A 27,500-nucleotide genomic window follows, 5' to 3' on the forward strand; every position below is an offset into this window, starting at 1 on the left:
CTGTAAGGTCTACACGTTCAAATTGAAGGACCACTCAGTAGTGCCTTCAGTTGATACTGGGCCATGCGTCTGAGGCTATTACGTAAAAAAGTCACAGCTTGGCGATATTTTCTTTGTCTCATAATTCTTAAGGAGAAGTTTAATACAAATAAAAAAATATTGATAAATGCCCATATTCTTAGAATATTCTTAGTATGGGAATTTAGTTTCCCCCAACTATTCTCCGGTCATGCGTTTTTATTTATTTCCCTTTTTTCTCGAATTTTATTTTATTGTACATACATTACCATGACAAAGCATTATTAAACTAAACTAAACTAAACTAAAGCTGCTGAATCAACGCACAGGACATGTAGAAGTTGGCTATTGGCTTGCATGAAAATTTTATAAATAATCTGACCTTGTGCTGGTTTTCCATTCCTTTTAGCTGTTGTGTTAAATCAGCGAATGACGGTCTTGCTTCAGGTTCATTTTGCCAGCAATTTATCATGATTTGATACCTTGGGAATAATTTCATTACACTGTTACCTTACTGTGCCCTAAAATAAGGCGTATTGAATCAAATTTTATTTATCAAGCTAACTGAAGGCTTTGAATGCAAATGTCTAGGGTATCCAAGGGTGAGATTGGAATACGCAATTTTACAATATTATTTTCGGTCATCATTGTCGTTTGAGGCAAAATATTGAACTTCACTTTACCTGGTGTTGGCGTCGCAAAGTGGCCCTATTATGGTAACATCAACTTTTTTTACTTTGCATACATGTCATAATGTGACACTTGGTGTCTACTTAAGCCTATTAAGAACTTCATGTATTACTTTATGGTTACGGTTCTGGTTAAGGTCTTGCAGATAGTTCAAATGAAAGACGTGTGCTATGCGCTAAAAGGTATTTCGCAGTTGGCGAACGATTGTTTTTCCACATTAAACTTTCTTTGGGTCGTTGTCGTTGAACTAAATGACGTAAAAGTAAAAGATAAACAAAGCAGAGTGTAAAACAAACAGAACGGCATTTTTCTTACAAGTCATTGTCCACGTGTTGTGGTTTCGGCATCCTGTAACCTTGCTGAAGCAAACTTGCAATTTTCTTGCTATCCATCCGTGGATATGGAGAACCACCTGGAAGGAAAAAAAATTAGAGAAGGAAATGTTTACCCGCACCCACCATCCCTGTTAACTTCCCATCCACTGCTAGCCATGACGACAAAACGCATTTATAACTTAGATTAGGATACCATTGAATCCTAATTCCCTACTCTGAGTCTGTGTATGGCAAAAATTCTAGTTATTATTATTTTTTAATCAGCTGGCTTAAGGCTAATCCTGCTTTCTCTAAGTTGATTCTCAAAGCGAATCTACCGAGGAAATCTGAATACCGATCCTCAAGACGGCAGTTGACACTGAATTTTGACATCCAACACGAAGTGTCCCTGCCTTTGCTACCTATTTCTAACAATGAGGTAAGGGTAAAGGTTAGAGTTATTTGAGTTCAGGGTAAATGCAATACTTCGTGACGTTTTTGAAATCCGCGTGCCTGTAATTAGGTGCAGTTCTGGACATATCAAGTGAGCAATTTGCAAGATGCAACGTCGAATCCAAAATCAGAATTTTACAATACTTGAAGATATGATCTCGAAGAGGGTAAAGCAGCAAACTATTGCATGCACAGATTCTTACCTACGGTAAAGATTTCATAAAGAACAACTCCATAACTCCATCTGTTAAAAAATGAAATCACCACAGACTTATCATTTTGTACATTCAAATTTAAGGTCATGCATGGTCGAATGGCAGATGAACTCGACTTTAGACGAAATATCGCTTCTCAACCTTCAAGATGAAGCGAAAACGAGTAAGTCTACTTACACGTCACTCTTTGCGGTGTATTTTCCATACAGCAGCGATTCATACGCTGTCCACTTAACTGGCAACCGACCCTGGCAGTTGAAGATAACAAACAGAATGGATTATACTGAATCGTTTTATGGTTACGACTTAAAAAAAACACGGTAAGCTCGTCGAGTTTCCTGTACTTTCTTATGTTCTAGTTTAGTTACCCTTGTCTTTCTTTCATAAATGCTTTCCTGTTGCACATCTCTAGCCATTCCAAAGTCTGTTACTTTGCATGTTTCTGCTTCTCCAACCAGCACATTACGAGCAGCAAGATCTCGGTGTATGATCTGAAGTGAAGAATTTTTCACATTATTGGTTAGTTGCATAAGTTTGACAGTGAAAAAAAAAACATTGAGCGGTTGCGGGCATAGCAGTTTCTTTGACAACGTTAATGACATTTACAATGACACAAGCAATGGTAAGTATCAGTGTCACTGGAGAAGTGGCAGTGGCGATTCCGGATCCAGTGATAATGGCAATGACAGGCACTGTTGATAACAGATGCTTGTTGCTATTAAGAAGGCTTATACTAATGACTCCATAAACAAGACTAATATCATATCATAGATATCATATTATATCTTTCTTTACACTTGCATTTTTAGAGAATCTTGATGTAGCTATAGTACCTCCAAGCATTTACCCTCCCAACCATGATATACCACAGAGGACAGACCACAACACTGGGAATTCCATGTTCTGCTCTTTCTGAATAGTGTGTGGGTTCTTTTAAGTCCCACAGGGTTATAAACATTGAAGAGTTGTGAGACAGGGCCAATGGTTTATCGTGCGAATCTGAGAATACTAGAGAGTTTAACCATTTTCAGATGTCATCAGCAAGGCAGCACTTTTTCCGCAGTTAATTAAAGACCCCGAGTGTTGGTATGGCCAGAGGTTTGATCCCGCAACCTCCCGCACAGTAACTTGGAGCTAAACCAGCTGAGCCAACTGGTCGGCGGTATACTAAATATATGCTATACAAACTGCTAATTTTGTTTGCTGTATTAACTGCCGAAAGCCATTACACTCATGCTTACCTTTCTTAAAGATAAGTAGTTCATTCCATCAGCGATTTGCCAAGCAAATTTCATCAGCTGTTGCGACGTCAGACTGGTTTGAGGTTTGATATCCGGGTCTTTGTAGTAAGTGTCATTCAATCCGCGGCTCTTTCTCAGGCAACCCAACAGATCACCATAAGGGACATACTCGATCAGCACCAATAGGGGATCTATGAGAAATATTATGACGTTTATTCAACAGGCATTATCTCTGTCGGTCCTTTTTTTGTCCACGAACAGTTCTCTCATCTCCTCTGCTCTACGCTTGACTAGGTGTGTGATTCCGTCATGTTATGTTGCCTGCGAGTGTTTTAATTTTAGGAAGATTTGACTAGTTTCACTGTATAAACCAGAATAAAATTCAATTATTTCTATGAGTCTTCATTCGGAATGGTAAAATGCAGCAATTGACTACGGTCAGTCCAGTGTCTTCGTGATGCCAAGGGTTAGCTTTGCTTATAAAAAGAAATTACAAATCAGTTTTTAGGTCAACCGCAACATTCCATAATATATTCGCACTCTATCCAACTAACTTCCCAAGCCATTGTTTACCGGAGCGTTTTATTGACCTGGTTTTATCTGCCTTGTGAATGCTCTTATTCCTACTAAAGATGACGATGGATTTCCTTTAAAAGCAGCGTACAGGTAATTTAAAGGGGCTAGGTCACGCAATTTTAGGCAATTTCAGCACTGATCAAATGATCATAGAATTAACTAAAATATCAAAATAACTGTTCAAACCTATAGAAGAACTCTAACAAAACACAGGGAAGCCAAGAAGGGACATGGATGGACAAAACTGGAGAGGATTGAAATGGATTGAATTTGGGTAAATTTGAAAAACCTCGGCCCACCTTTTTTCAAATTTATATCATTCTATATCAAAACGTTATTTACAAAGCTGGAAAATCACTCTCAGTTGTTATGTGGCTGTGATTTTGCAAATGAAAGACTCTTACTCTGCCAATTTGACGTTTAGAGCTCATAATCAACAAAATTAAACAAAATTACCTAAAATAGCGTGACCTAGCCCCTTTAACAAACGTCTTTAATAACTAGACAACGGAAGTGTGGACACCTTTTGACATAAAATTTCAAAAACTCATTTAATAATTATTGATCGAAACAGCCTACCATGTCCAGACCACAAAAAAATGTGGCACGCGCCTGAGCGTTAACGAACTGATAAAGTGTTCTTCATTTAAAGTTTTTATATAAAGCATAATAATAAAGCTTAGGTTCTTTTTCTAGAATGCTACTGTTCTCCACCCACCATTTAAATTTGAACCGTTGTTCCGACACACTTTCTGTGGAGTGCTCTTGAAGCCGTTCAATAAACCCACAGGTCGTGCTTTTTTGGGTCTAAGATTAACAACTCGGTCTCGCCTCATGGTTTAAGACCCGATAAAACACTTCTGCTCGGTTTTGAAACAGAACTGTAGACTGAACACTTCACACTTTGGCAAGTCGTAAATGGGCTTCTCGTTATGATTGGAACTACTATGCAATATCCTATTGTAATTCTGAGACGAAATTAAGGTGGCACTGTTTTGGTTTGGAACAAGCGAACATTCATAGAGAAGATCTTTTTTTCTATAGCAGCAGCATCATAGTATAATTCATAAATGCATTTACCAGTTTCAGTGACGCATCCCAATAGTTTGATAACATGTGGATGAGGCTTGAGGGTCTTCATCAGATCGAGTTCGGATTTCAAGTCTGTCTTATCTGACTCAGGAGCGTTAACTAAATCAAATAAGCATAAAAAAACAAAGGTAAATTCGCATTAGTTGTACTCCGTGTTCCTGTCATCAGGGCTCATTCTTGTCTTTGTGCGTTCGAGGTCAAATTCAAGTAATTGCTAAACACAAAGGTGTTAGAAATCGCAGAAAATCTCTCCCAAAGTACGCAGCAGTCATATTCGCGGATTACACATGTTTGTTCTCTACACAACGAAGGACTGAGCGTTTGTTCCTAAACCAAAGCCATAAAGAAAAAAAGACTTTTACCTTTCAGCATTTTAACAGCCACAGTCTTTGTGCCAGAATGGAATGGAAGGTTCTTTGCCGTTCCTTTGGCAACCTGGCCAAAAGCACCTTTACCAATGACCTTCTCCACTTTCACGTCTTCTCTTGTTACTTCCCATGATCTTGTTCTTATATCAAGGGGTGCATATTCAACATTCTGAGGGGAGCTATTAGGGTTACTTGGTTCTACTTCATAATGGGTAGTCCCTTGTAAGGGCATGTATGCAGGTTCAATGGGGATTCTTAGCTGTTGATTAGAACTACTTGGTGGATCGTTAGTAGGATTAAGCTCTTCCATTGCAACTTGGTTCTGAAAGCAAAAGAAGCCCCCGAGTTAAATTGCCTTCGTAACCGTTAGTATGCTTGAAGTTCATTATTCTTCAAAAATAAACTAACTACAGGCAGTCGTAGCTCAGTTGGTTAGTGCGCGGCTTTTGGAGCGAGAGGTCCCCTGCTCGATCCTCGGTGACTTAAACGTCTGTTTTCGACTTTCCTTTAATTCGTGTAGCTGTAGCTTTAAATGTCCTTAAAACGGAGCACTGACCGTGAGAGGCGAGTAAAGAGAGCACCGTCGGCTTCCATTGATACCAGTTTCGTGACTGAAGGAACTACCATCATTAAATAAAGTGACTTTTCCTTTACTTTACATTTAATAAAAGCAAAGACTCTATCATCACAGTTGCGAGCAACGTAAGCAGTTAATTAAAGGACTCAAACTCATGGCAATGCGATTCTAATGGATTGCTTAACCATATTCGGGAAATTAAGCCATCTTGGTGCTGGTCAGCCTGACGAGCTAACGGTAACATGTCCTGCAGGAGATGAAAGAATAATTGGGAAATTTCTGAAACATATATTTTGAGCAGCGCTTGCAATGACTCTTGGCGAGAATGATCGCCTAGAGCAATTACAATGACACTTCAAAATGTCCTTCAACTGTTACAAAATCAATCAGTAAAATAGATATAGGAAACGAGTACAGTCAACTCTCTCTTAACGGACACCTCTATAAGACGGACGCCTGGTGCTGGTCCCGGCCGTTTCTTAATAATTTTACTATAACCAAACTCTCTATAAGACGGACACCTCCATAAGACGGACAACGGACACTTGTGAGGATCTGAATGTGACCGAATTCTTGTACGTGACTCTTTTTAGCACCAGACGTCAGCTCTTATCTTGTTGACGCCTCCTGAAATTTGTTGTTTCACTTGTTAACCGCGGACTACGTAACAGCACCAGATATCGCCAAGGAAGTTGATGTTTTACAGGCAATAAGGTGGATCAAACAAGCCTGGGATGAGGTACCTCAAAGAATTGTTTAGAAGTGCTTCGAGAAATGTGGATTTTCCAATGTAGTACAGAATATCGAGAGATCTGAGGAAGAAGAGGATCAAGAATACGCAGAGCTTGTACGACGAATTAGTGAAGGCGAGACAACAGCTGGAGAATACGTAACTGCTGACCAAGAGATTCCATCATGTGAGCCTCCTGTTAATACCACCCTCCCCAACTAGCGACAACGACTAAGGTTTGAAGCCGTCGATCTCTATGCCAGCAAAGTTGTAGTGGTTGCAGACAGTGACGAAGAAGGCCAAGTTGTGGACATTGAACCACCGGATCCAACCATCAAATCCACTACAGAAGCTCTTAGACTAGTTGACGACCTAAAGGAATTCGCTTCCACAAAGCTGCAAGAGGAAATCCTCGTATCAAAATTAAGCAGCGTTGGTCAGTGCTTTTAGGATTTTAAACTGCTGCACCTGAAACAATCCACGATCACAGATTTCTTTCTTCTTAAGTGGATGTCCACCAAAGCCATGGCACAGGTTCAGCATTATTATCTTAAAATTCCTGGTGTCAACTCTCTATGAGCCGGACACCTCTCTAAGACGGACAGCTGAGGCGGGTCCCGATAGTGTCTGTCTTAGAGAGAGTTGACTGTACATTAATTAACCCAGAAAATCGAGGGTTTTTTACGATGTGAAATAATCAACTCATGCTTTAACTTCCTGGAAATGGCAAAATGTGTTTCAGTAATAGAAAAAAACAGTATCAGTCCATTAAATCATTTTGCGTTTTCGCTTTCAAACTCACGTCATAAATTCTTCTATCTTTATCTTCTGCAACCTTGTATGGCCTAACGACACATCGAAGAGTACGCAAAAATGTTAGTTCTTCAAATTCGTTTCTTTTTACTATTTCTTTCTTTTCCTTTTTAAAGTAATTGCCATGAAAGAAATGAAACATCATTTCGGACAGGCGAGTTATTTTATGGGAGAACCAAAAAGAAAACTGGAGGGGACCAAATGGGTGATTTTCAAGTTACGCCAGCACCATTTATTGGGTGGGCGAGAACAAAAGGTCTCTCATGAACTCCTTTTGGCTGTGCGTCACCATTTGAGCATTGTATCATTGCGATCTCGCACCTGCAAACATTCGTTTTAAACTTCTTGCAGGAGAAGGTCGTTTCGAAAACAGCTTCTTTTAAAAGAAAGATTGATCGAAATATTTTCGATGATGGGAAATGATCTTTACTATCTTTTCTGCGATAGGACAGGTGACACTATACGCCTGCCGCTCCTCTGCAACTTTTTCCCTTAACAAAGAAAACAGCTTTCCTCGATTTGCCATTTTTTTTTCTTTTTACTATAAACATTTATACTATTTTAACGATTTTGTGCCCTTGATGCAACACAGTGACTGATATAGTACTAAACGTTTACAGGAAACTGCAACTTTCCCATAACGTTGAGGCAGACCTCTTATATTTATGTTCAATGGACAAAAAAAAAACGAAAAAATATCAAAAATACCTACCTTTTCTTTCTAGCAATGCCTAACAAAAGAGGATCAGATTTCCAATAAGTACAAAAGAATGGAGAACACAATCCTGGAAGACACATCAAATTATTCACCTAGCTTTCTGTGCTGCCAGGCTATGACCAGTATTAGAACAATGATGATTGCCACAAGAACTCCAATAATTACCAGCAGAGTGCTGTCGCATGCGCATTGGAATTCTGTGAATATGAATATGGAGTAACATAATTAGTCCCCAAAGCAAAAACGAAAAAACATTATACTTCTAACAAGAGTTCCCAAACTTGATAAAAATGATAAATGATAAAAGAGTGGAGTCTATAACAACCATTAGCGGAAGAATTATCCAAGATTATGTTGTTTGTGCAACAACAAATCCCAAGAACTGGAACGATATGGATTAATTGATAGTCTAGATGCTTTCGAGGTTCGGCTAAAGGAACGCCATCCAGTATGCGTACGTACCTATAGGGAAATCATTGTTTTCACTTTTACCTCGTTAACTGAGCACACTCTTTTCCTTTTTCTGCCAATAACTTATTCGCTCTTAGAAATATAGTTAAAGAGACTCATTCCTGCCACGTCCACGCATTCTTCAACCGAGCACAAATCTCGCCGACCTCTCTTTCTCGGAAGGTATAATCTGGCTACGCTATCTCGCGGATGAAGAACATTGTATGTCACGGGTTAGATATTTCTGGTCTTTCTATCAAGCTCTTTTAACTCTCTCTCACTCCAGTCAATGAATACTGCAGAGTATATAAGGATGGACACTATCCACATAATTTATTCCTTTTATCATATCACCACATTAAGTTTTCATTTCAGCAGTTTTCCCAAACGCCACATGCACTCTTTTTCTGGCTGGTTTTCATTTTTTTGTACAAAACCCTGTCAGATTCCATGATCCCCACGTATTTTTATAGCTTTTTTCTTCATCGTGTGACTTTATTTGTCTTTCCCCATGCAGGCAATATGATTCCATCAGATGTTGTTTATTTTTACTTTTCCTTTCCCGTACCGTGAGTTTTGCATAGTTGTCAATCATCAAAATCCATGCGGATATCTTCACTAAACAAAGATACTGCGTGGGCTAGTGACTCAAGGCCCTGGTCACGCTACTATCCACTAGGAAATGAAAACGTTGATGGTCATTCCTTCATACCTGTTGGTTGAGAGGTTCGTGGTGTGGTGGACGTGAAAGTGCTAGTCCCAGGTGAGAGAAGAATCAAACTTCCAACTTGATAAGTACCAAAAGTGCCATCAGAAATGTCAGCTTCAAGTTTTGAAATTCCCTGACTAGGGGTCACGGCATTTTTAAAGTAAATCGTAAAGGATACAATTACACTGCCACTCCTGAAAACAAACAAGACAAAAAGTGAATAAATCACTGTCGAAATAACTAAAGTAGGTTCCATCTACCAACCTCAGTCCTGTCACTTCAGTCTTTAAATAATTGTCGTCATTCTGGTATGTTTTATTCATCTAACAAATGTAAAACCAAAACACTTGTTTAATAGTAAGACAAATGGAGTGTTGACTCTTGAAAACAGATGACCAGTATGATTGCTTTGCTCAGTTCATTCAACAACAAGTGTTGTACTATTCTTCCATCTTAAGCTTCTGAAATTGTGGCAATGCTTATAAAGGAATGCTTCTCACTTCAGTTCTAGTTCTAATTGTGATCAGAATCGTTAATAACTAATTATACACAAAAATTATAAGATTTCCAAAACAAATAGATGTCTAACAAAGTGTTCGTTTAGCAATGGCTTAGTTTATTGAACATTTAGCATTGCAATCTCTTCACTTGGGGCACTTTTGAACAAGGAATTCTTACCCCTTGAAAATAAAAAAAAAAAAACGATAGGAACTTCTTATCAAAGAAATTATGTACACTTTGAATAAATAAATAACTGATATTCTTTCGCTCGTCAATTACTAGATTACATACGAGAGATTTTAAAAATGCACCTGTGACACAAATGAATCCACCAGTTGTCTTGAAACTTGGTTACTCAAATCTCTGTATTCTGACAAAAAGTCTCCCATTATCGTGAGGTCCGCATAAACTTGCTTGGCTAAAATGGGACGAGGCAAACATTTGATTCCCCCTTGATTGAAAATTCAAATCCTAGACAAACAGTTATGAATCTTTTCTCTGTTTAAAGCACTGTTTGGCGCGACAACAACAATCTTTATTTACTACATCAATACGAGCATACAGGTCTGACCCACAAATAGCTTCTCCGGCAGTAACTATTACAAGTAGTTCTTAACTATGTAATGAATTGAAAAGCTTGATCTCCTGAACATGGAGGTGAGTTAAGTTATCTTAAAGTGTTCAAATAGCTCAAATGAAAGTTCACTGGATGAAAAACAAGCAAAAAACCTGAACTGGCATTACAAATTTGCTAATATATGAATAATATTGCACCGGCTAACAGTACAAGCCGGCTTTAAGAAAATATGGTTCCTAATCGAAAGTGAAACCACACTGTATGGACTCCAGTACTTCAAGTTACTTACTGAGGTGTCGATTGATATTCGATGGATGGCAGAAAGCTCGTTGAATCACTTTAATTAAGGTCACAACAGACAGTAGAGGAAATGTATGCAAGGGAACCATGTAATAGTCCATTCTATTGTGTTCTTACTTTCGTTATTAGCTCTTTTTCTGTTACCTGCGCGCAGATATTTGTATGTATGCATTGTGTCCCACCCTGGTCAGAGTTTTTCCCTATCCTTGTGTGGGCCCAATTCCATTAGTAGGGCCAACGCTCAAATGGTCTATTGGTGTAGAAAACTAGCACTCCACATTACACTCTAATAGTTAAGTCTTTTGAAATATAAGTGCTACACGGCCAACGTTTGCAAAAACGTAACCCTTCCTTGCGAATGAAGATAAGTTTGTGTATGTATGTCCACCACTTAAACAAACATGTCTTGGAAACTTTATAGGTCATTTGGTGTACACAAATCTGGTCGTACAGGGTTTGACGCGTAAACATTATTTATCCTCAAGGTTTAATATCCCTTGTAAACGATAAGCACAATATTTGCACTGCATCTCAAACAAATTATTTAAAAGCCTGAGTTAAAGTAATTAATGTTAATACAACCACTTACTTGATTTTCCTGTAGAGGTGGGCGTAGCTGAGGTAGGTTCCTCTAGCACTAAATAAAAAACAACAGGAAGCTCTCAGTAGATAATGACATCAACACTATTCATAGTAAGGAAGCTCTGCTGCATGACAATAATTGCCATTCGTATTGCTTCGTAAGCCTACTGCGATTTTGTACCCTGATACTGTGACAGTAACGTTTCAATAGATCATAGGGAAACACTATTCGAGTATAATGGCATTATGCTTTGATTGGCCTTTCTATGAACAGGATTTTACACAAGGCTTACCAATAAAGTGGAGTGTTTTTTTTAACGATAACGTCAGCTATGCATCGGTCCTCTTGTATATCTTAGGTAAGAACGAATCAAAGTACGTGCATTATTGTTCTCATTATATACACAAGTATTCCGTCTATTATAACTAAATGTTAACGGTAATACTTGCTTAGGTTTCTGAGTCAAATGTTTTTTTTTTTCTGATAAGAAAATGCATTTGTGAATATCATTTTTACTTCTTGATCCTTCTATATTGACTCTCGAACTTATTTTATTGTTTAAACAATGACAATTTTGATGCTCGGTATCCCGGAATCTCTCCTTTAAATATCTTGTATCCGGTTAAATTTTCCCCCAAATATCCCATAGCCCTATGTTTTTACCAAAATATCCTTTATCCCGATAACCCCTAACAGGCCCAACATTCGAGAGTCATTTCCAGATCAAGATATCCTTTTCTTTCAACGAGAAATTGGATAACGTGCAGTACAATCGTGGACACGATTGCTGCCAGGAAGTCAATAAAGTACGAGCAAGCAAGCGTTATCCCCCTACCTCCTCATCCCCTTACAATGTTGATTTAAATTCCGGAAACGTTCGGAAATGCTGGGGTTGGCTTCAACATTGCGTGTGGTGGAGGAAGAGGAGGGTAGGGAGGGAATTAAGAGGCTACTATGAGGATATTTAATATGAAACTTATTAAGGCACTAGCTCCTTTAAATAAAGCAATTTTTTGGCGATCATTGCTGAAAATTTCCCAGGAAATTGTGGCCACCACCATAGATCTGGAGATAATATATTTAATACCTGTTTCAAAACTAAGGTGAGCTTAATAAAGGGGCTTCGATTTGAATAAAACCATAATAATAGTGAAATCAATTATAAACGGTGTAAAACAGTGTATGCCAGTTTCTATAGGACTAAAAAGTTAGCTTCTGCAAGTACCGAAGCAGAAAATATGTAAAACAAAAAAATCAAAGACAGAAAGCAAAACAACTCAAAATAAATAATTTGGTTTTAGCAACGGGGTTGATAATGTAAATTGGCCACCGTACAGAGATTCTAAAAGCTGACGTTTTGAGCGTTAGCCCTTCGTCAGACGCTAACGCTCGAAACGTCAGCTTTTAGAATCTCTGTAAGGTGGCCAATTTACATTATCAACTCCGTTGATAAAACCAAATTTTTGTATACTACTTCCCCACCGACGCAGCACCACAGTTTCTTTAGAAACTACCCCTTCATTCAACTCCAAATAAAGACTAATCCCAAGTGACCAAAAACACAATGCTTACCGGTACCTGGAGAAAGAGCCGAAAATAAGAGTAACTAGTCAACCACATGCCTTTTTTGTCGACAAAAGGACCTCTTTATTATCTTTATAAGCAAAATTGAGCTTACAAAAGCCAGTTCACTCTTAAATCTTTAATTGTTTATCAGCTTGGGGATTATCTTATTGTCTTGAGGATGGGTGATATGGATGGCCAAAACATAGCAACCAAAAATAGCCCTTGACAAAGGGCAGATTTGCCCAGAAAAAAACTTAAAACCTTTTTGTTTAAAAACTAATTAATTAATTAGTTCCTTTAAATAATGTGAAAAAATGAATGCAAAAAACGTATCAACTTAAGGTGATTCCCTGGTTTTGCACCACGCTTCATTTGAAGCCATCTTGGAATTCGCCTAGTCCTTACGCGGAAAAGATCATTTGAAGCGGATATTTCCGCCTTCTTTCCGCCCCCTCCCCCCCCCCCCTTTTTTTTAAATGGTGTTATTTACTCATAATAGGTACACGGCAAACATATTGTAAGGAGAAAATCATTGGATAGTACAAGTTGAATTCAGTCACTGAGTCTTAGTTATACTGTAGTGGTCCGATTTGCTTATATTTCTTTGCAAGATCGAGCAATTTGAGATTACTTTACTGAAAGACTATAACCCGAACAAACAAAAACAAGTAGGCTCATCGTTTCAGTCACAGTAAGTAGTTTTTGCTAGATAACAACAATTTTTCCAATTGATCAAGTTTGAACGCTACTTGCGTAATTCGGTTTTAAAAAACCAAGGGCATGCAGCGATGATGACCTCATCATTTTATTGCATTTTTTACGTCCTTTGCGTGATTATCAATTGTGCCAAGTTTGGCAAAAATGTGTGGGAGGACGTCATTTTCAAGGGAATTACTTAAATGCTTTTTCGTTTATGATGAAATGAGAGCCTATTTATAGAGGCCGACCTCATCATATGAGCATCATTGACATCTACAGCGTACTTACCTCAAAAATGGTTTACATAAAAGATAGTGATATAAAAGACTGATAATCTTACCAACAATAAGGCACTGTGTGATGGTGACTGGTGGTCCTAGTGCGTTGATCGCCGAGCAAGTGTAACACCCAGTTTCCCTCGCCTCCATCTGTTTTGCATTTGGAATCTCTGGTTCAATAACCTCATTGTCCTTGTACCATGTTATGTTAGGTTCAGGGTTTCCATCAACCGGACACGAAAACAGTTTTGTGCTTCCTTCAGACACCGAATAATTCCCTCCCCCACCTGTAGCTTCGGCAGCATCTATAAAGAGAGAAAATAACAAGATCTCATCACACAAGAGGTTTAAAGAGGTTTGTAGTTTTGCAGAAAAAGGCAGTACTACTAATAACATTTTCTAATCGAGATGCTCACTCTAGCAATCTGTTTTCACAGTTAGCAGATTAATAAAATTAATGGATCTTGTAACCATTCATACTGCCCTTTTTATGTTTCAGTATCATCATAATTTACTACCTAAGGCTTTTGACAACTTCTTTTCTCGTATGTCATCTAAACGCAATTATAATAATAGGCTAGCGTCAAAATCAACTTATTATGTTGATCATGATAGAACTAATTACGGTAAATTCAATTTACACTTCTCTGGTACTTCTGAGGTAAAAATTACCGGGTAAAATGCGCGACGTTTCGACCGAACTTCGGTCATTATCAAGCTTAAAAGTGAAGATAAAATTTTGCATACACATAAATATAAAACTAAGGAGTAAAAGTATGTAAAGTATGGAAATGTACAAAAAAGGGGTGTTAAATACATGCCAGAATAAAAATGGATTAAAACACTTTCGCACGAATTGAGTCTGACTGTACATTCAGGCTTGGTCTCAGTTCATTAATTAAAAACATTTCATAAATGAGACAGTCAAACTTGCTCTTGCACTTTTTTAAGATGGTAAAATTCCTCGTAAGGTCATTGGGCACATAGGAATGTTCCACACGGAAATGCTTTCCAATGGAGGAAGACGCATTCTTGTGCTCGTCAACGCGTTGATGCAAATGCCGCCGTGTAACCAACATAACCTGCATCACAGAGGTCACATTTAAACTGATAAACAAGGGATTGTTGGTTGACAATGGGAGGCTTGACTTCGCGCGGTTTCAGATGCTGTTTAATCTTGTGGCTAACAAACACGGGCCGGACGGTCACTTGAATTTTCTGGCTCAGATCTCTAAGTTGTGCTCTTACAATATCGGCTTAAGTCTGGTCCTTAAATGGCAGAACCACGGGAACCGCTTTTAATTCGTTGTTAACAGCTGGTAACTCGAGAACAGGTTGATCAGAGGCTTTGACTGCGATAAAGCGCGAGATATCGATGGTGGAATTAATTAACCTGTCTGGATAGCTAAGACGAGAAAACACCATTTTGAGCCGATCACTTTCATCGGAAAAGTATGACCAGTTAGATAAGAGGCGGAAGGCACGATCAAGCATTGTTTTCAATAGGCCGCTCTTGTAGCGATCATCACATGGCTCTTGTAATGCAGCAAAAGGCCAGTGTTGGTAGGTTTGACATACACTTTGGTTTGGATTTGTGTAGATTTGTTAAGGAGCTGTGTGCCCAGAAAGCCACAAGATTAAACAGCATCTGAAACCGCGCGAAGTCAAGCCTCCCATTGTCAACCAACAATCCCTTGTTTATCAGTTTAAATGTGACCTCTGTGATGCAGGTTATGTTGGTTACACACGGCGGCATTTGCATCAACGCGTTGACGAGCACAAGAATGCGTCTTCCTCCATTGGAAAGCATTTCCGTGTGGAACATTCCTATGTGCCCAATGACCTTACGAGGAATTTTACCATCTTAAAAAAGTGCAAGAGCAAGTTTGACTGTCTCATTTATGAAATGTTTTTAATTAATGAACTGAGACCAAGCCTGAATGTACAGTCAGACTCAATTCGTGCGAAAGTGTTTTAATCCATTTTTATTCTCGCATTTTTTTAACCCCCTCTTTTCTCCATTTTCTTACTTTACATACTTTTACTCCTTAGTTTTATATTTATGAGTATGCAAAATTTTATCTTCACCTTTAAGCTTGATAATGACCGAAGTTCGGTCGAAACGTCGCGCATTTTACCCGGTAATTTTTACCTCAATTTCTTTTAAAAAGCCTTTACTTATCTGGTACTTCTGTTTGGAATAATCTGGATGGAGAATTGAAAAGTAGTTCTTCGCATTTATTTAGGCAAGCAATGATGAAAAAATTCGCATCTACCTACGTTTAATGCTAGCTTGGTATTGTCAATTCATCTTAGCTTATTACTGTTCAAAACACAAGAATTGATAAATGCTATACTACTATCTGGTACTGTTTTTCTTCATTTTTTTTCTTTTTTTCTTTCCCCTTAATGTATTTCCTTTAGATTAATTAGATTTATTATTTTTTTGTGTGTGCGTATGTGTTACAAAATGACCCAGAAAATTCAAGCTCATAATATATTGAACTACTCATACTATTCTGAGTGTTTTTTGACTGATCTCATTAATTTATTGTATTCCGTAAAACTCTTTTCTAATTTGGCAAATAAATGGATAGTCGTTGTTTTAAGAGGTGCACTGTATTTTTCGTTAGTGTACCAACAGAATGCTTCAGTATTCGGCTTAGGAGGAATGCTGAAGTGGCAGGCCTGCACATTCTGTATTATGAGCATTAGCTACAGACACCACAACACTCACTCATCTAAGCTCAATAATTTCACTAGTCCACTATCTGAACATTTTATTTACCATTCCTTTGACCTTTGATGGTCTTTTTAGGTACAATAAAGCTGCAAACGAGCGTAAACTGAAATCCCAAATGGTTGGAGACAGAATTGTGCTATTTATATGTGAAGCCAAAGACACAGATTTATATAAACCAGGGACTACCCAGAGCAATTCCAGATGCTGGACAGAGTACCCTAAACGTGAAATCACATTATAACCATTTGGCATCCATATCTCTACGGAATTTGATCGTTCGGATGAAAGGAGTCCTGACAAGGACTGTTGGCAGTGATTGACGTTTCAACAACCCTTAGCCGTGGAAGTCATCGTCACATTAAAGTGAGGGTTGGAAATTCAAATGAAAGTAGGGATGCTCAAGTCTGAAGTGTGGATGGTCAGTGGTGAATGGTGCATTGCAATCCGGGTTGTAAATAGAGGTCGCAGTAGACTTGTAAGGTTATTAGGAAAAGTTGTCTGTAGTTAATGTTTTCTGTTAAGAAATCATTTGAAAGGCACAGGTACAGGTTGGCAACGGTTTAATGTAGTTTTCTCTAAATATGTATACCAGCTCTCGAGTGTAAGTCATAGGTAATAGTTCGTACAGGTGGTTAAGTACTTAAGCAGAGTCCCTGTCGATAGTGTTTTTTTTGTTTACTGGTGTTCAGCAATAACATTATTACTGACATCACCATTCTTCGTCGCTCGTTTGTGTTGTGTAAGTTACGTGCTTAGGTTCCTGCTGGCTTCACGTAGCCTGACAATCGCAGCATGTGATCTTGTATACTGCTCCCTGTCTGTCCCTGGGTTCACCTTTGTCATTGAAATCAGTTACTGAGAGTCGCAAAGTCGTATAGGTCTGTGGGCAACGCATATGTTGTAAAGTTGTTGTATGTGTGCGATAGTGTCAGAAGTCCGTCTTATGTGTGGTATTGTAGCTGTGGCAATGGTTTTAGTGGTACGACTGTTGTCATTTTGCCTGATGGATGTGTTGCGTTTGACGAAATCTGTTCTATAAATGTTCTCCTGTTGTGCCTGACGATGTTGGTCAAATTCAATGAGGTACCTCCTTCTACAATGTAATTTGAGTTATCATAGGGCCCGTACGTCCCCGCGCGCGCTTTCATTGTAAAACTATTGGGAAAATCCCCGTACGAGGGCCGTACGCATTAGCGCGAGCAGGGCCGGAAAAAGCCGTACGGCTACGAACACGTAGTGCTCCATGCGATGCGATTTAAGAGGATTTCGACGCTTTTAAACATCCAAGTCATTTACAGCCAGAAAAGCAAATGCAAAGAACATATTAGATCAACTGTCTGTGAAAATTTTTGTTACTTATTTTCTCCAAACTTCAAATTCTGAGTGCTCATGAATAGTGTAAAGAGCCCATATGATAAAATGCTTATTGACTGAGTTTAGGTCGGGCCGGACAGGAAAATATTTGGCCCTCGGTCTTGGCGCATGGACCTCGCTGCGCTCGGTCCGTAGGCCATGACCTCGGGCCAAATATTTTCCCGTCTGGCCCTTCCACTCAGTCAATAAGTACATAGTATTGACCCAAGAAAAAATGCGGTCTGGAAGGCCAGAGGAGATGCTACTAACCCACCCCTTCCCCCGATAACTAACTCCCACCACCACCCCTGGAAAAACAAAAGTTATCCGATTTATCTCTCGCTTTTTCGAAATCCTGTCCTTTATCAATTTTCATTTGGTAACACGATAATTGAGCTGTCTGATAAAGTAAGAGACTTAGGTTTCGTACTGGACATAAGGAACTTGACTTAAGACAGTATGTCGACGATATTTGCAACAATGGTATCTCTGCAATACGATTTAATTAGTCGAATCGGAATTTACATGCCCCAAAGTAATCTTAAACGTTTGTAAATGCTTTTGTAATTTCCCGCATCGATTACTGCGATAGTATTCTCTATGGACTTTCTACGGTTGAGCAAGAAAAACTGCAACGGGTTCAGAACATCACAGAAACCAGTCGGAGATACCACATTACTCTAGTGCTTAAGAATCTGCATTTGCCTCCTGTTAGGTCACGCATCACTTTTACGGTTTTACTCTTAACCTATAAAATTCCGAATGGACAATCGCCTAGCTATCTTGCTTCGCTTATCAGTTCTTATAAATCTGTTCATTCTTTACGTTCAGCCAATCATCTACTTCTACAAGTTCCAAACGTCATGACAGCCACTTATGATTAAAGAAAATTCTCTTATTGCATCCTAAAACTATGGAATTGTCTGCCTAAATCTTTAAAAACACCTTCAATCGTAACTATTTTTAAGAAGAAACTTAAAACATTTTTTGTGACTATTTTAACCCTTATATAGTCAAAATATTTTATTTTCTTATTTTAAGCGAGTTTTCGCTTCCTGCTGTAAGCGCATTGAGAATGTTAAATGCGCTGACAAATATCTTGTCATCATCATCATCATCATCATCATCATCATCATCATCATCATCATCATCATCATCATTAAAATAACTAACCATCGTGCACGTCTTGACAGTCACTGATGCAGGGACTTTAAAACCTATACTGGTGGCTCACTTGAAAATGGTCAAATTTCTCTAATGCTTCAATTATTAAGCTTAAGAGGGCGAAAAGATGTCCTTACACTGCACAGCAATGGTTCGAACTGAAGACCACTTTTCCCCACAGGTGTTGTTTGCATTGCAGATATACTCCCCAGTTGCCTCTTTGCTGATGTTAGTGAAGTTAATCCATTGGCTTGATATTATTACCTCATTTGGATTCAATTTTGACCAGGTAACAGTCGGCTCAGGATACCCAGATGCATTACATTTTAAAGACAAACTGGCACCTTCTTTAAGAGTCACACTACCACTTTTAACATGGACAGATATCTGAACTGGAACTGAAAAAGAGAATCAAATGCGGAGCAGCAATACAAGAATAAATATCAATACATGCTATGTAAAAATTATAAGTGCAAACATAACGGACCACATTGTATTAATTTGCAGCAGTTTTAACTTGAAAATTAGGGGAACATTGCAAAAAGCGACTCACCATTAAAGGTTACAGTAACATCAAAGCTTGTCACATTTCCCAAGGAGTGCAAAGCGCTGCAGCTATAGTTATGGTCTCCTTTACTCGATATGTTCTCAATCCATGTTCCTCTGCTGCTTGTGTCTACGATTTCTTGGCTCTTAAAAAGTTGGTAGCTTTCCACAGGTGGATTGGCTTGAGATACCTCACATGTGAAATTTACCAGCAGGGAATCAGAACAGTTTTTGTTCTCTGTTGCATTAGCAACCAGCCTGACTAAGGCAGGATTATCTGCAAACGTTTTATAGCTGATATTATTGCCATTGAACATTTCCTCGTGCAACTGAAAACCTCAATGTAATTGCAAATCAAATGCAAATAAGATGCGCATGTCAATAGACAAGTGATCTACTAACTGGGGTTCCATTCTCGTCACGAGAGCCTTGGATCGACCCAAGGCTCTGGCAAACTCTATGCCGGAAAACATGCGCCGTAGGGTTCTTATAGCCAAAAACTGGCTCACTCCTCGCGCTAACATGAATGCACCAATGAGAGACGCTTTTGATTGCTCTTCACGAAAACCAATGAGAAGACACTGTTTCGGGGTTTCCCAGAGCTCCTCTCTCGCTCGGTCAAGGGAATAGTTCTGGGCCCGATTGTTCGAAAGCCGATTAACTTAATCCAGGATTAGCGTAGAGTTTTGTTTTGTTTTCAACTTTTAGGTGAAAGTTTCTTTTCCTTATTTTTGTTTTTCAAGATTGATTTCTTCTAATGTAAAGTTTTGCCAAATATCAGCGGTGAAAAGCATTTAGGAGTAGGGAAATAAAGTCCTTGGATACTTTTTAAACTGGGATTAGCGTTAATCGGCTTTCAAACAACCGGCCCCTGGGGTCAAGATAGCTGGCGTTCACAAATTTGCTGTCATCACGTGTTACATTGGCCCAGAAAAGACCCTCTGAATGGAAAACTGTCAAATTAGTGTAGAATAATAATATTATAATTCCTTAATTTATTACCAAAGTTAGATGATTAGAGTTTGATTCAGAGGCATTGCATGGACGTTTTTAAGATAGTTTACTGATTCACTTTTCTACACCACTAAAATCAAATCTACGTTGTATCGGCTCTTGCTTAAAATATTTATTTTCTCAACTTGAAATAACGCCGATCAGATCAAGCCACTGATCCAACGTACACCGACAGTAAAATTGTCCACGGTTGCTTGCTTCAAAACTCCGCTCCATTAGAGCATCAGTGCAACCAAAGTGGTACTATTTTGTTCATTTGATTTATTAATTAAATTAATTAACTGACAAAAAGAACATGTTTATAGGCAAATTCGTCTCTACTCAACGCTGGTAGAAAAAAGGTCCCTCCACTCCGATCTACCAAATGCGAGGGTTTTTTTCCATTGATGTTATACATCCAGAGATGTTAACTAGTCTGCCCTGTCAGCCGCATTTGTTGAACTTAGGCAATTATAAATAAAATATCCCTGATCAAGGAAGGATAACCCTGTCTTAGGTCAAATTCCTTTTATCAAAAGAATCTCTTATTTCTTACCTAACACGTTTGGTCATGTCACGAGTAGGATCTCTATCGAATAAAGTGTGCCCTTCAAAATCACTTAAGATGTCGCAAAGCTCACCATAACTTATCCATAACTGCCACCGCAGATCCCTTATCCACTTGTTTAATAACAATATCATAATAGCCTCTTACATGTGCCAAAACTATCTGTCGATCCTACGACAGATTTCGATGTTATGTCACTTCTAGATCATGCATTAACATTGCCTTTCTAGGGCTTCAATGAAGGCCTCTATCAGCCCTTTCCGGTTTTTTTCCGAACACCAATTTGACCGATTCGGTTTTAAACAAAACTCAAATCGGCGTCTCCTTCATTCATTTGCTTTGAAAGACCCGTCATATCCCAAACTCTGGTGAAATTTCCCAGTACGAAAAAAATTGAAGAAACGATTGGAGTGTTTTTCGTTCTTATAACATTGAGCTGGTTCCCTAACAATTAAGCCACATTTTGGCCATGTTTTTGGGGGAACTTTGACCACCTGGACTATTTCAGGAAGCTGATTGCAAGCAATCAAGAAAACTCCCAGCAAACTACAAAAATATTCCAGTCGTTAACTTCAACTATTCTTGGTTTTGCGAATAACACAACGGTTTACACAGATTGGATTGTAAGATAATCACAATTATCTTCCACCTTCTTTTTGTAATGGCGTTTTCATTTGTACACAGAGAATTTTTGCATTTCATGTTACCCGCGTTCGTTAAATAAATTTTGATACTGAAGAAATTTTCAGTAAAAAGACTATCACGTAGTTGAAATTCAATCCAGCTTTGGTACTTTTGTTAAAGAAATAGAAATTGCGAATTAAATTGGGTTTGTTTTGATTAGGTGGTGATGCGTTTAAGTACTTTTGTCGCGTGGCAATGCAATATGTGTGATAATGATTTATTCGTCGCATCATTAAAATTAATTGTGCGTAACAAATGCTTCTGCGGCTAAAGTTACATGTGTAATTGTGCGTTACTTTTTGTTTATTAATTGAGAAGGGGGGGGGGGGGAGGGACTCCCATACAAAAACGGCAGGGATGCTCGTCGTCTCGCTTAGGGGTGTAAATTTCGGATTTTGGTCTCACTTTGTGTGTTCTGGGCAAAGTGCAATCATATATAGCCGTGAAGGCTCCTTTAGTGTTACACGCGAAGAGATATAGAAGTGTATAATTACGCCTTTATATTTCTTCACGTAGGTGGAAGCATTAGATGATAACGTTTTTGCCATTATTAAAAGTCACGGTACATGTATTTTTGTTTCTCTGTGTTTTAATATGGTCTCTTTTAGGGGTCAAAAAAAGCCTGGGCCACACCTAAATTGGTCTCCTTTAAGGGTTTAATTTAAAATTTCTGACGAGCATCCCTCCTCTTTTTATATGCGAGTCCCCCCTCTGGGCACGTTCCGTCCAGAAGGTTTGGGTTAGTGATCCTCGTCCCCCAACCACTGCGATTGGTCTTACATGGATTCGCTCAAGGCCTAACGGCACTGCAAATTTTAAAGTCGTCGGCGTGGGCCACATCCGTACTACACCTTCGTAGTTGGTGTTAAGCACTTCCTTTGGCCAATCGTTATACGTTACCTGGACCAGAGGCGCTAATAAGTAAACGAATCTCTTGATCTCAAGGCGCATTTTTAACAAACTGCTCACTAGAGAACATACTCCCTAAGAAGAACAATTGTAAGAAGGAAACAGCAAATTAAAAGTGAGAGTCAATTGTTTTTCTGAGTTCCTGAGGACTAAGCAGAAGGTAAATAAGAGCGAGAGCTAATCCCTGTCTGTGGCAAAAAGTTTCCTTCTACACTTTATTGAGTCCCCTTGACAAATACCAGCGACATTTAATAGTTAAGGAACTTCAGGTGGCCGCGGCAGTCCATTCGTTTACAACCTTACATGTCTTTTCTTCTTTCATCGACAACCGGTGGCTCGGTTGAGCATCGGACTTTTGTGCGGTTGATCGCGGGATCGCACCCCGGGTCAGACCAACACTCTGGGTATTTAAAACTAGACCCTCCGTGAGGGTACACTGGGTTGCCTGTGGTACGTGCACCGTTCCAGACAATTTTTTTCAAGTTGGGGGGTCATTAAGAAGTCATACCAGACGAGGCCCTTTGGCTCACAGGTCCTCACACGTTCGTACGACAAAACACATCTGTCCTTGCGTAATATGTAGCTCTAACAGTGCACGATATTCTTTTGGTATTGTCTATCATTGTAGTGCCATGGTAGAAGTCTTGGGTAAATAGTCTGAGAAAAAATGTGGTTACTAGCAAAGTACTGAACCCGGGAAGATTGAAGAAAATAAATGGGAAGTGAGAAACATTGGCTTCTGGGCTGACATGTTGATAAACTTCTTTGCACCACAAGTTTAAGCGTGCCCTCTGAGCATCTGACGGCTTTGTAATGCCGAAGTTCACCGAAGTTCACTGAAGTTACGCCCTGTTCGGCGGGGTTAGTGTTTGGATGGGAGACCAAAATAATATACCCCTCGTAAAACAGAAGCATCGGACCGAATAATACTATTAACGCTAACAAATGCGAACTCAGGAAGGTACAAATTTTGTTAGCTTGCTTTATGCAAAAACAAATATTGATGCAAAAGTAAATAAATATTGATACAAAGTTTTTAGAAAGAGCAGAAGGAAGTTTCCAGAACGATCGCTCGAGAATAACATATTTACGACATGAAAACAACATTTATTTTGAACCGTGAATATAGAATATAAAAAGTTACGATCAGCGACAAACATTTTGGGGGATTTTTGCAACGTTCAATTTCGTTATTGTACGTTTTGGCTGCACAAATAAATCGCAAAATCGAAAGTGACATCGCCGGAATTCAGCGGGCGCCGTGATGAAGTTTACTCGCCAAACAGTGAAGTATCTGTGTCAAATGATGGCAAGATACCGGGTTTTTGTAAGTTTCTTTTTCCGTCAAGTGTTATAAAGTTTGACAATGAAATGAGCGAAGTCAAAACAAAGATCACAATCGCCCAAGTCTTGTTTATGCAAAGTCAAAATTTACTCTCCAAGACGCGTACGACGTTATTTATTCTAACCAGGTAATTCCATCATTTTGGAAATAGCAGCTACTTTATTATTCAACTGCGTCACAATTCTTCACTGATTTTGGGGCTCAAAACTACTACTGATTTTGTTGAAACTCAAGCACGCTTCCAACAGGCCTGCGAACCCTTCCCGCTTACAGAGCAATACTAAAAAACTTCTCCCATATCACATTTCAACCTTAAGCTCGAAAATTCAATACACAACATGATATTTTAATTCACAAAGGCAGAAAATACCACAAAATCCTTTTCCAGCGAAAGATTTATTGAAACAAACAACATATTTGCTCTTAGAGGCGAAAACCTCTTCCTATTTCATTGCTTGCATGAAGACGAGAAACTCGATCGTCTTAAATTACCATGTACTTCAGGTAAATACGGCTCACTTTGATTTCGTCTCGATGGGCGATAGATTGTTGTCGAAGTCCATTACTCGTCGCTTTTAAGATTCCACCGCCTGTATATCCAATTGACTTGCCATTATTGAGCTTCATAAGGGTATATTTTGTTCAAAGATCCACTAAAACGCCATTCGCGTTACATGACTTTCGACGCCATTGCCGGTTAAGTTAATCGTTCTACTGTGTCTACCAGAGAAATCTACGCATTTCCCACTACCCTCTCGATCCTAAGAAAATACGCGCAGAAGGCTCTATGCACAAAGACACCACTTAGCAGGGGAGTGACAGGCAAGACTTTTACCGACACGGAAAAAAAAGAAAACGAAAAAAAAAAAAACGACGAAATTAAAGACAGATTCCGACTGGATTGCCATACGGCAACCCAGTAATAATACAATTTCATCTGCAAAATGGTTAGACTTTCAAGTCGTCTCGGAAAGACAACTCACTATAAAATCGATTGTGGGAGGTTATAAGAACCCACACAATGTTCGTGAAGAGTAGTGAGACCACTGGTGTTGGGGGTGTTCAACCTCTGAGAGAATTGTAAACAACCATGAGACTGATGTGATGTGTGGTATATAAAGCCATTACCATTACCATAATCATTTTTGGTTCTTTATTTCACTCGTTACATATTAAACCATCTTCATCTCTTCATCTCTAGACCCACAGATAGCAACATCTTCACGTAACATCTTCACGTAATGCTTCACAGCAGTGTTTTATCGGGTTTAAAAACACGAGGCGTAGCCGAGCGTTTTTAGATCCGATAAAATAAGTGCTGCGAGTTTTTTGAACGGCTTCAAAAACATTCAACAAAAAGCGTGTCCCTCGGTAGTCCGAACAAAGGTTCAAATTGTGAGGGGAATATATTACCATACAAGAAAAACAAGTGGACCTTATAAGCAGTATGGTAATTTTAAAAGCATGTTTTTTTCCCTTCAACCTATCTTTGTTGCAGTCGGTGGTTGAAGAAGGTTGGTTAAAAATGCTACGTAAGAGAAAGTTCAGAGAATTGAAGACTGCCGTTGAAGAAAAAACCTTGTTGGAAAAATCATTTTTAAAATCAACAGATGTGTCACAAATTGGTCTTTCAATAGTCGCACAGTGGCAGAATGCAAGGCTGAACAAACAAGCAGCTAACGAAGAAGCAGGGTTCCACGTGGAACGGGAAAAAATCCGAAGCCTAGATACAAACTTGGGAATGATTTCCGTACAGGTCCCTACTTCATTATGCATGCAGCATAAATTAATTATTTATTCACGCTGTTGTTTTGGAGAACAATACGTATACCCAAGAGAACCGAATATATACATGGGTAATTTGTACTTACGGAATAAATAATAACGGATCTCATTTTTTCTCTCCCTCCCTCTCTCTCTTCGTTCCCTTCATCGCCCACACCGTTACTCGTTTTTGTCCCAGCTTTCCTTTTTCTGTCCCTTCGTCTTGTTCGTATTTCCAGATCCCGTTCGGCTTTTTCTGCCATTTTATCCCATGATATGTCACTCGCAGCTTGCCTTGAAATCTGACACACTGTAAACCACTTGATTAATTGTCCCTGGACTTTACCACAGAGCTAACTTGTCAAGTTGCTAATTCACACCTTGAAATTGATATTTATTTTGAATTCTAGCTGACTATTTACATAACAATGATACGTAATTATATACACGTGCCGCGACGAGCACCTACAAGCGAACTTAAACTTGTAGGTTACCGTTAAGAGATTCCTGTTTTACTACTCTTGAAACAACCCATCCCTTTAATAATGCTAACCGTAACCTTAATTACTACTTAAGGCACTGTTTAGGCTTAAGGTTAGTCTCTGTGATAGTTTTAGGTTTTCCAGTATTGTTTGTGATTAGTCTGATTAGTGCATCTTTCATGGGAAACTTTCATGCACGAGTTCATTGCAGTTAAAATCGTTTCAAAAAAAGGGAAACATGAGTCATGTTTCCCTTCTTCTGAAGCAAACTTGTGTCTTTGTAATAATCAAGATGGTTACCGAAGTAAAAGCGTCACAGCAATGGGAGATTTGATCATTTGGAAATTGTCCCTGCCTTATAGCCTTTCCAGAGTTGTGCATAGAGTGGTGCAAAGAAAACAATTTACTTTCGTCTTCCGTGTCCAAAACCTGTGTGAAAACTCAGTCAGTTGGCAAAGACAAAGTGCCGCATCGGTAGAGGGATCTGTTTCCCGATGCTCAAGAAAAAACTGCAATGGATAGCCTTCAATCCGCCAGAACACATATTAATTTTCTGACCGTAAACTTTCCTTGAAAAAATATTAGCCCTAGCTACATGTGGCCGGAAAGTTTACAACTGCCTACAAGACAAGGGCTAACATGCATCTCACAGTTAACTATTCGCCTAAACTTCGTCGACCCAAACAAACGAGCCCACAGCAGGGCATTGAAAAGACATGATGGGGAGTGAAACGAAGTATGCCTCGTACGGGAACATCCATGGATCTCTACCAAAGTTATTTACTTGGAAGTATCATTGAGCATATTGCCGATCTCTACAAAGAGCGATAAATCGCAAAATCCCACTAAATGCACCGTTCGTGATCCTGAATACAGGAAAGGAAGAAAATATACACTTTGCAGTGTCTCGGCGAATTTTTAAGCAGACAGGAAGAACAATTTCACGATAAAAAGAGCAGATAGCCATTAAAGTTCTTATGACAGTACTTTTATTTGGTTTGTTTGTTTGTTATGTTTGCGAATCTGAATCCAATTACAACGATTGCTTGAAACTCCACTTCTTGCGCTTATTCTAAAACTGAAAAATGTGTAAAATTGCAGGAAAAGTGCCGAAATTGCAGGAAAAACTGTTCGATTTTCCCTTTTTCAGACAGAAGTTCGACCGATTTTCTTTAAGTCCAGACAGACTTAGAAAAAAAACCTCTAAAAAGAAAGAACAAAGCGCCACAGTCCCAAAGGACGTCTATTGTTATCGCTATTGTTTTCTTGAAACAAAGGAGTGTATGCATAATGAAGTAGGGACCTGTGCGGAAATCTTGCCGAAGTTTGTAATGGCTGAAATTACGATGCAAATTATTAAGACTATTTTATAAAGAGCACAAGTGCTCTTTATATAAAGATCACGGTAATCATTGCTTATGTATTGTACCCCGATTTCCCCCGAGACCAAAATCGAAACCCTCTCCGGGCTTTTCAGAATG

General features: G+C 38.9%; 1 protein-coding gene and 1 pseudogene across 2 annotated transcripts in view; both read right to left on the minus strand.

The window, feature by feature from the left end:
- Nucleotides 1–27,500, minus strand: part of LOC138029747 (tyrosine kinase receptor Cad96Ca-like) — a 33,397-nt gene that overhangs the window by 1,736 nt on the left and 4,161 nt on the right. Inside the window, exons 1-17 of one of the 2 annotated variants that reach the window (XM_068877550.1) lie at nucleotides 18,866–19,121; nucleotides 13,531–13,773; nucleotides 10,932–10,979; nucleotides 9,777–9,883; nucleotides 9,229–9,287; nucleotides 8,968–9,158; nucleotides 7,898–8,002; nucleotides 7,800–7,818; nucleotides 7,077–7,119; nucleotides 4,962–5,289; nucleotides 4,588–4,698; nucleotides 2,932–3,122; nucleotides 2,059–2,181; nucleotides 1,868–1,938; nucleotides 1,679–1,719; nucleotides 1,024–1,120; nucleotides 401–500 (exon numbers count right to left, since the gene is read on the minus strand). In XM_068877550.1, coding sequence (XP_068733651.1) covers nucleotides 401–500; nucleotides 1,024–1,120; nucleotides 1,679–1,719; nucleotides 1,868–1,938; nucleotides 2,059–2,181; nucleotides 2,932–3,122; nucleotides 4,588–4,698; nucleotides 4,962–5,289; nucleotides 7,077–7,119; nucleotides 7,800–7,818; nucleotides 7,898–8,002; nucleotides 8,968–9,158; nucleotides 9,229–9,287; nucleotides 9,777–9,883; nucleotides 10,932–10,979; nucleotides 13,531–13,618 — 1,722 coding nt within the window. In that variant the 5' untranslated portion in view covers nucleotides 13,619–13,773; nucleotides 18,866–19,121. Of the gene's footprint in view, nucleotides 1–400; nucleotides 501–1,023; nucleotides 1,121–1,678; nucleotides 1,720–1,867; nucleotides 1,939–2,058; nucleotides 2,182–2,931; nucleotides 3,123–4,587; nucleotides 4,699–4,961; nucleotides 5,290–7,076; nucleotides 7,120–7,799; nucleotides 7,819–7,897; nucleotides 8,003–8,967; nucleotides 9,159–9,228; nucleotides 9,288–9,776; nucleotides 9,884–10,931; nucleotides 10,980–13,530; nucleotides 13,774–18,865; nucleotides 19,122–27,500 lie in introns of those variants that run through there. The other variant, XM_068877549.1, reaches the window with a different exon arrangement.
- LOC138029806 (uncharacterized) lies at nucleotides 14,305–14,962 on the minus strand (annotated as a pseudogene).

The sequence above is a fragment of the Montipora capricornis genome, chromosome 13 (genome assembly GCF_036669925.1).
Source record: "Montipora capricornis isolate CH-2021 chromosome 13, ASM3666992v2, whole genome shotgun sequence".
NCBI classification, from domain to species: domain Eukaryota; kingdom Metazoa; phylum Cnidaria; class Anthozoa; order Scleractinia; family Acroporidae; genus Montipora; species Montipora capricornis.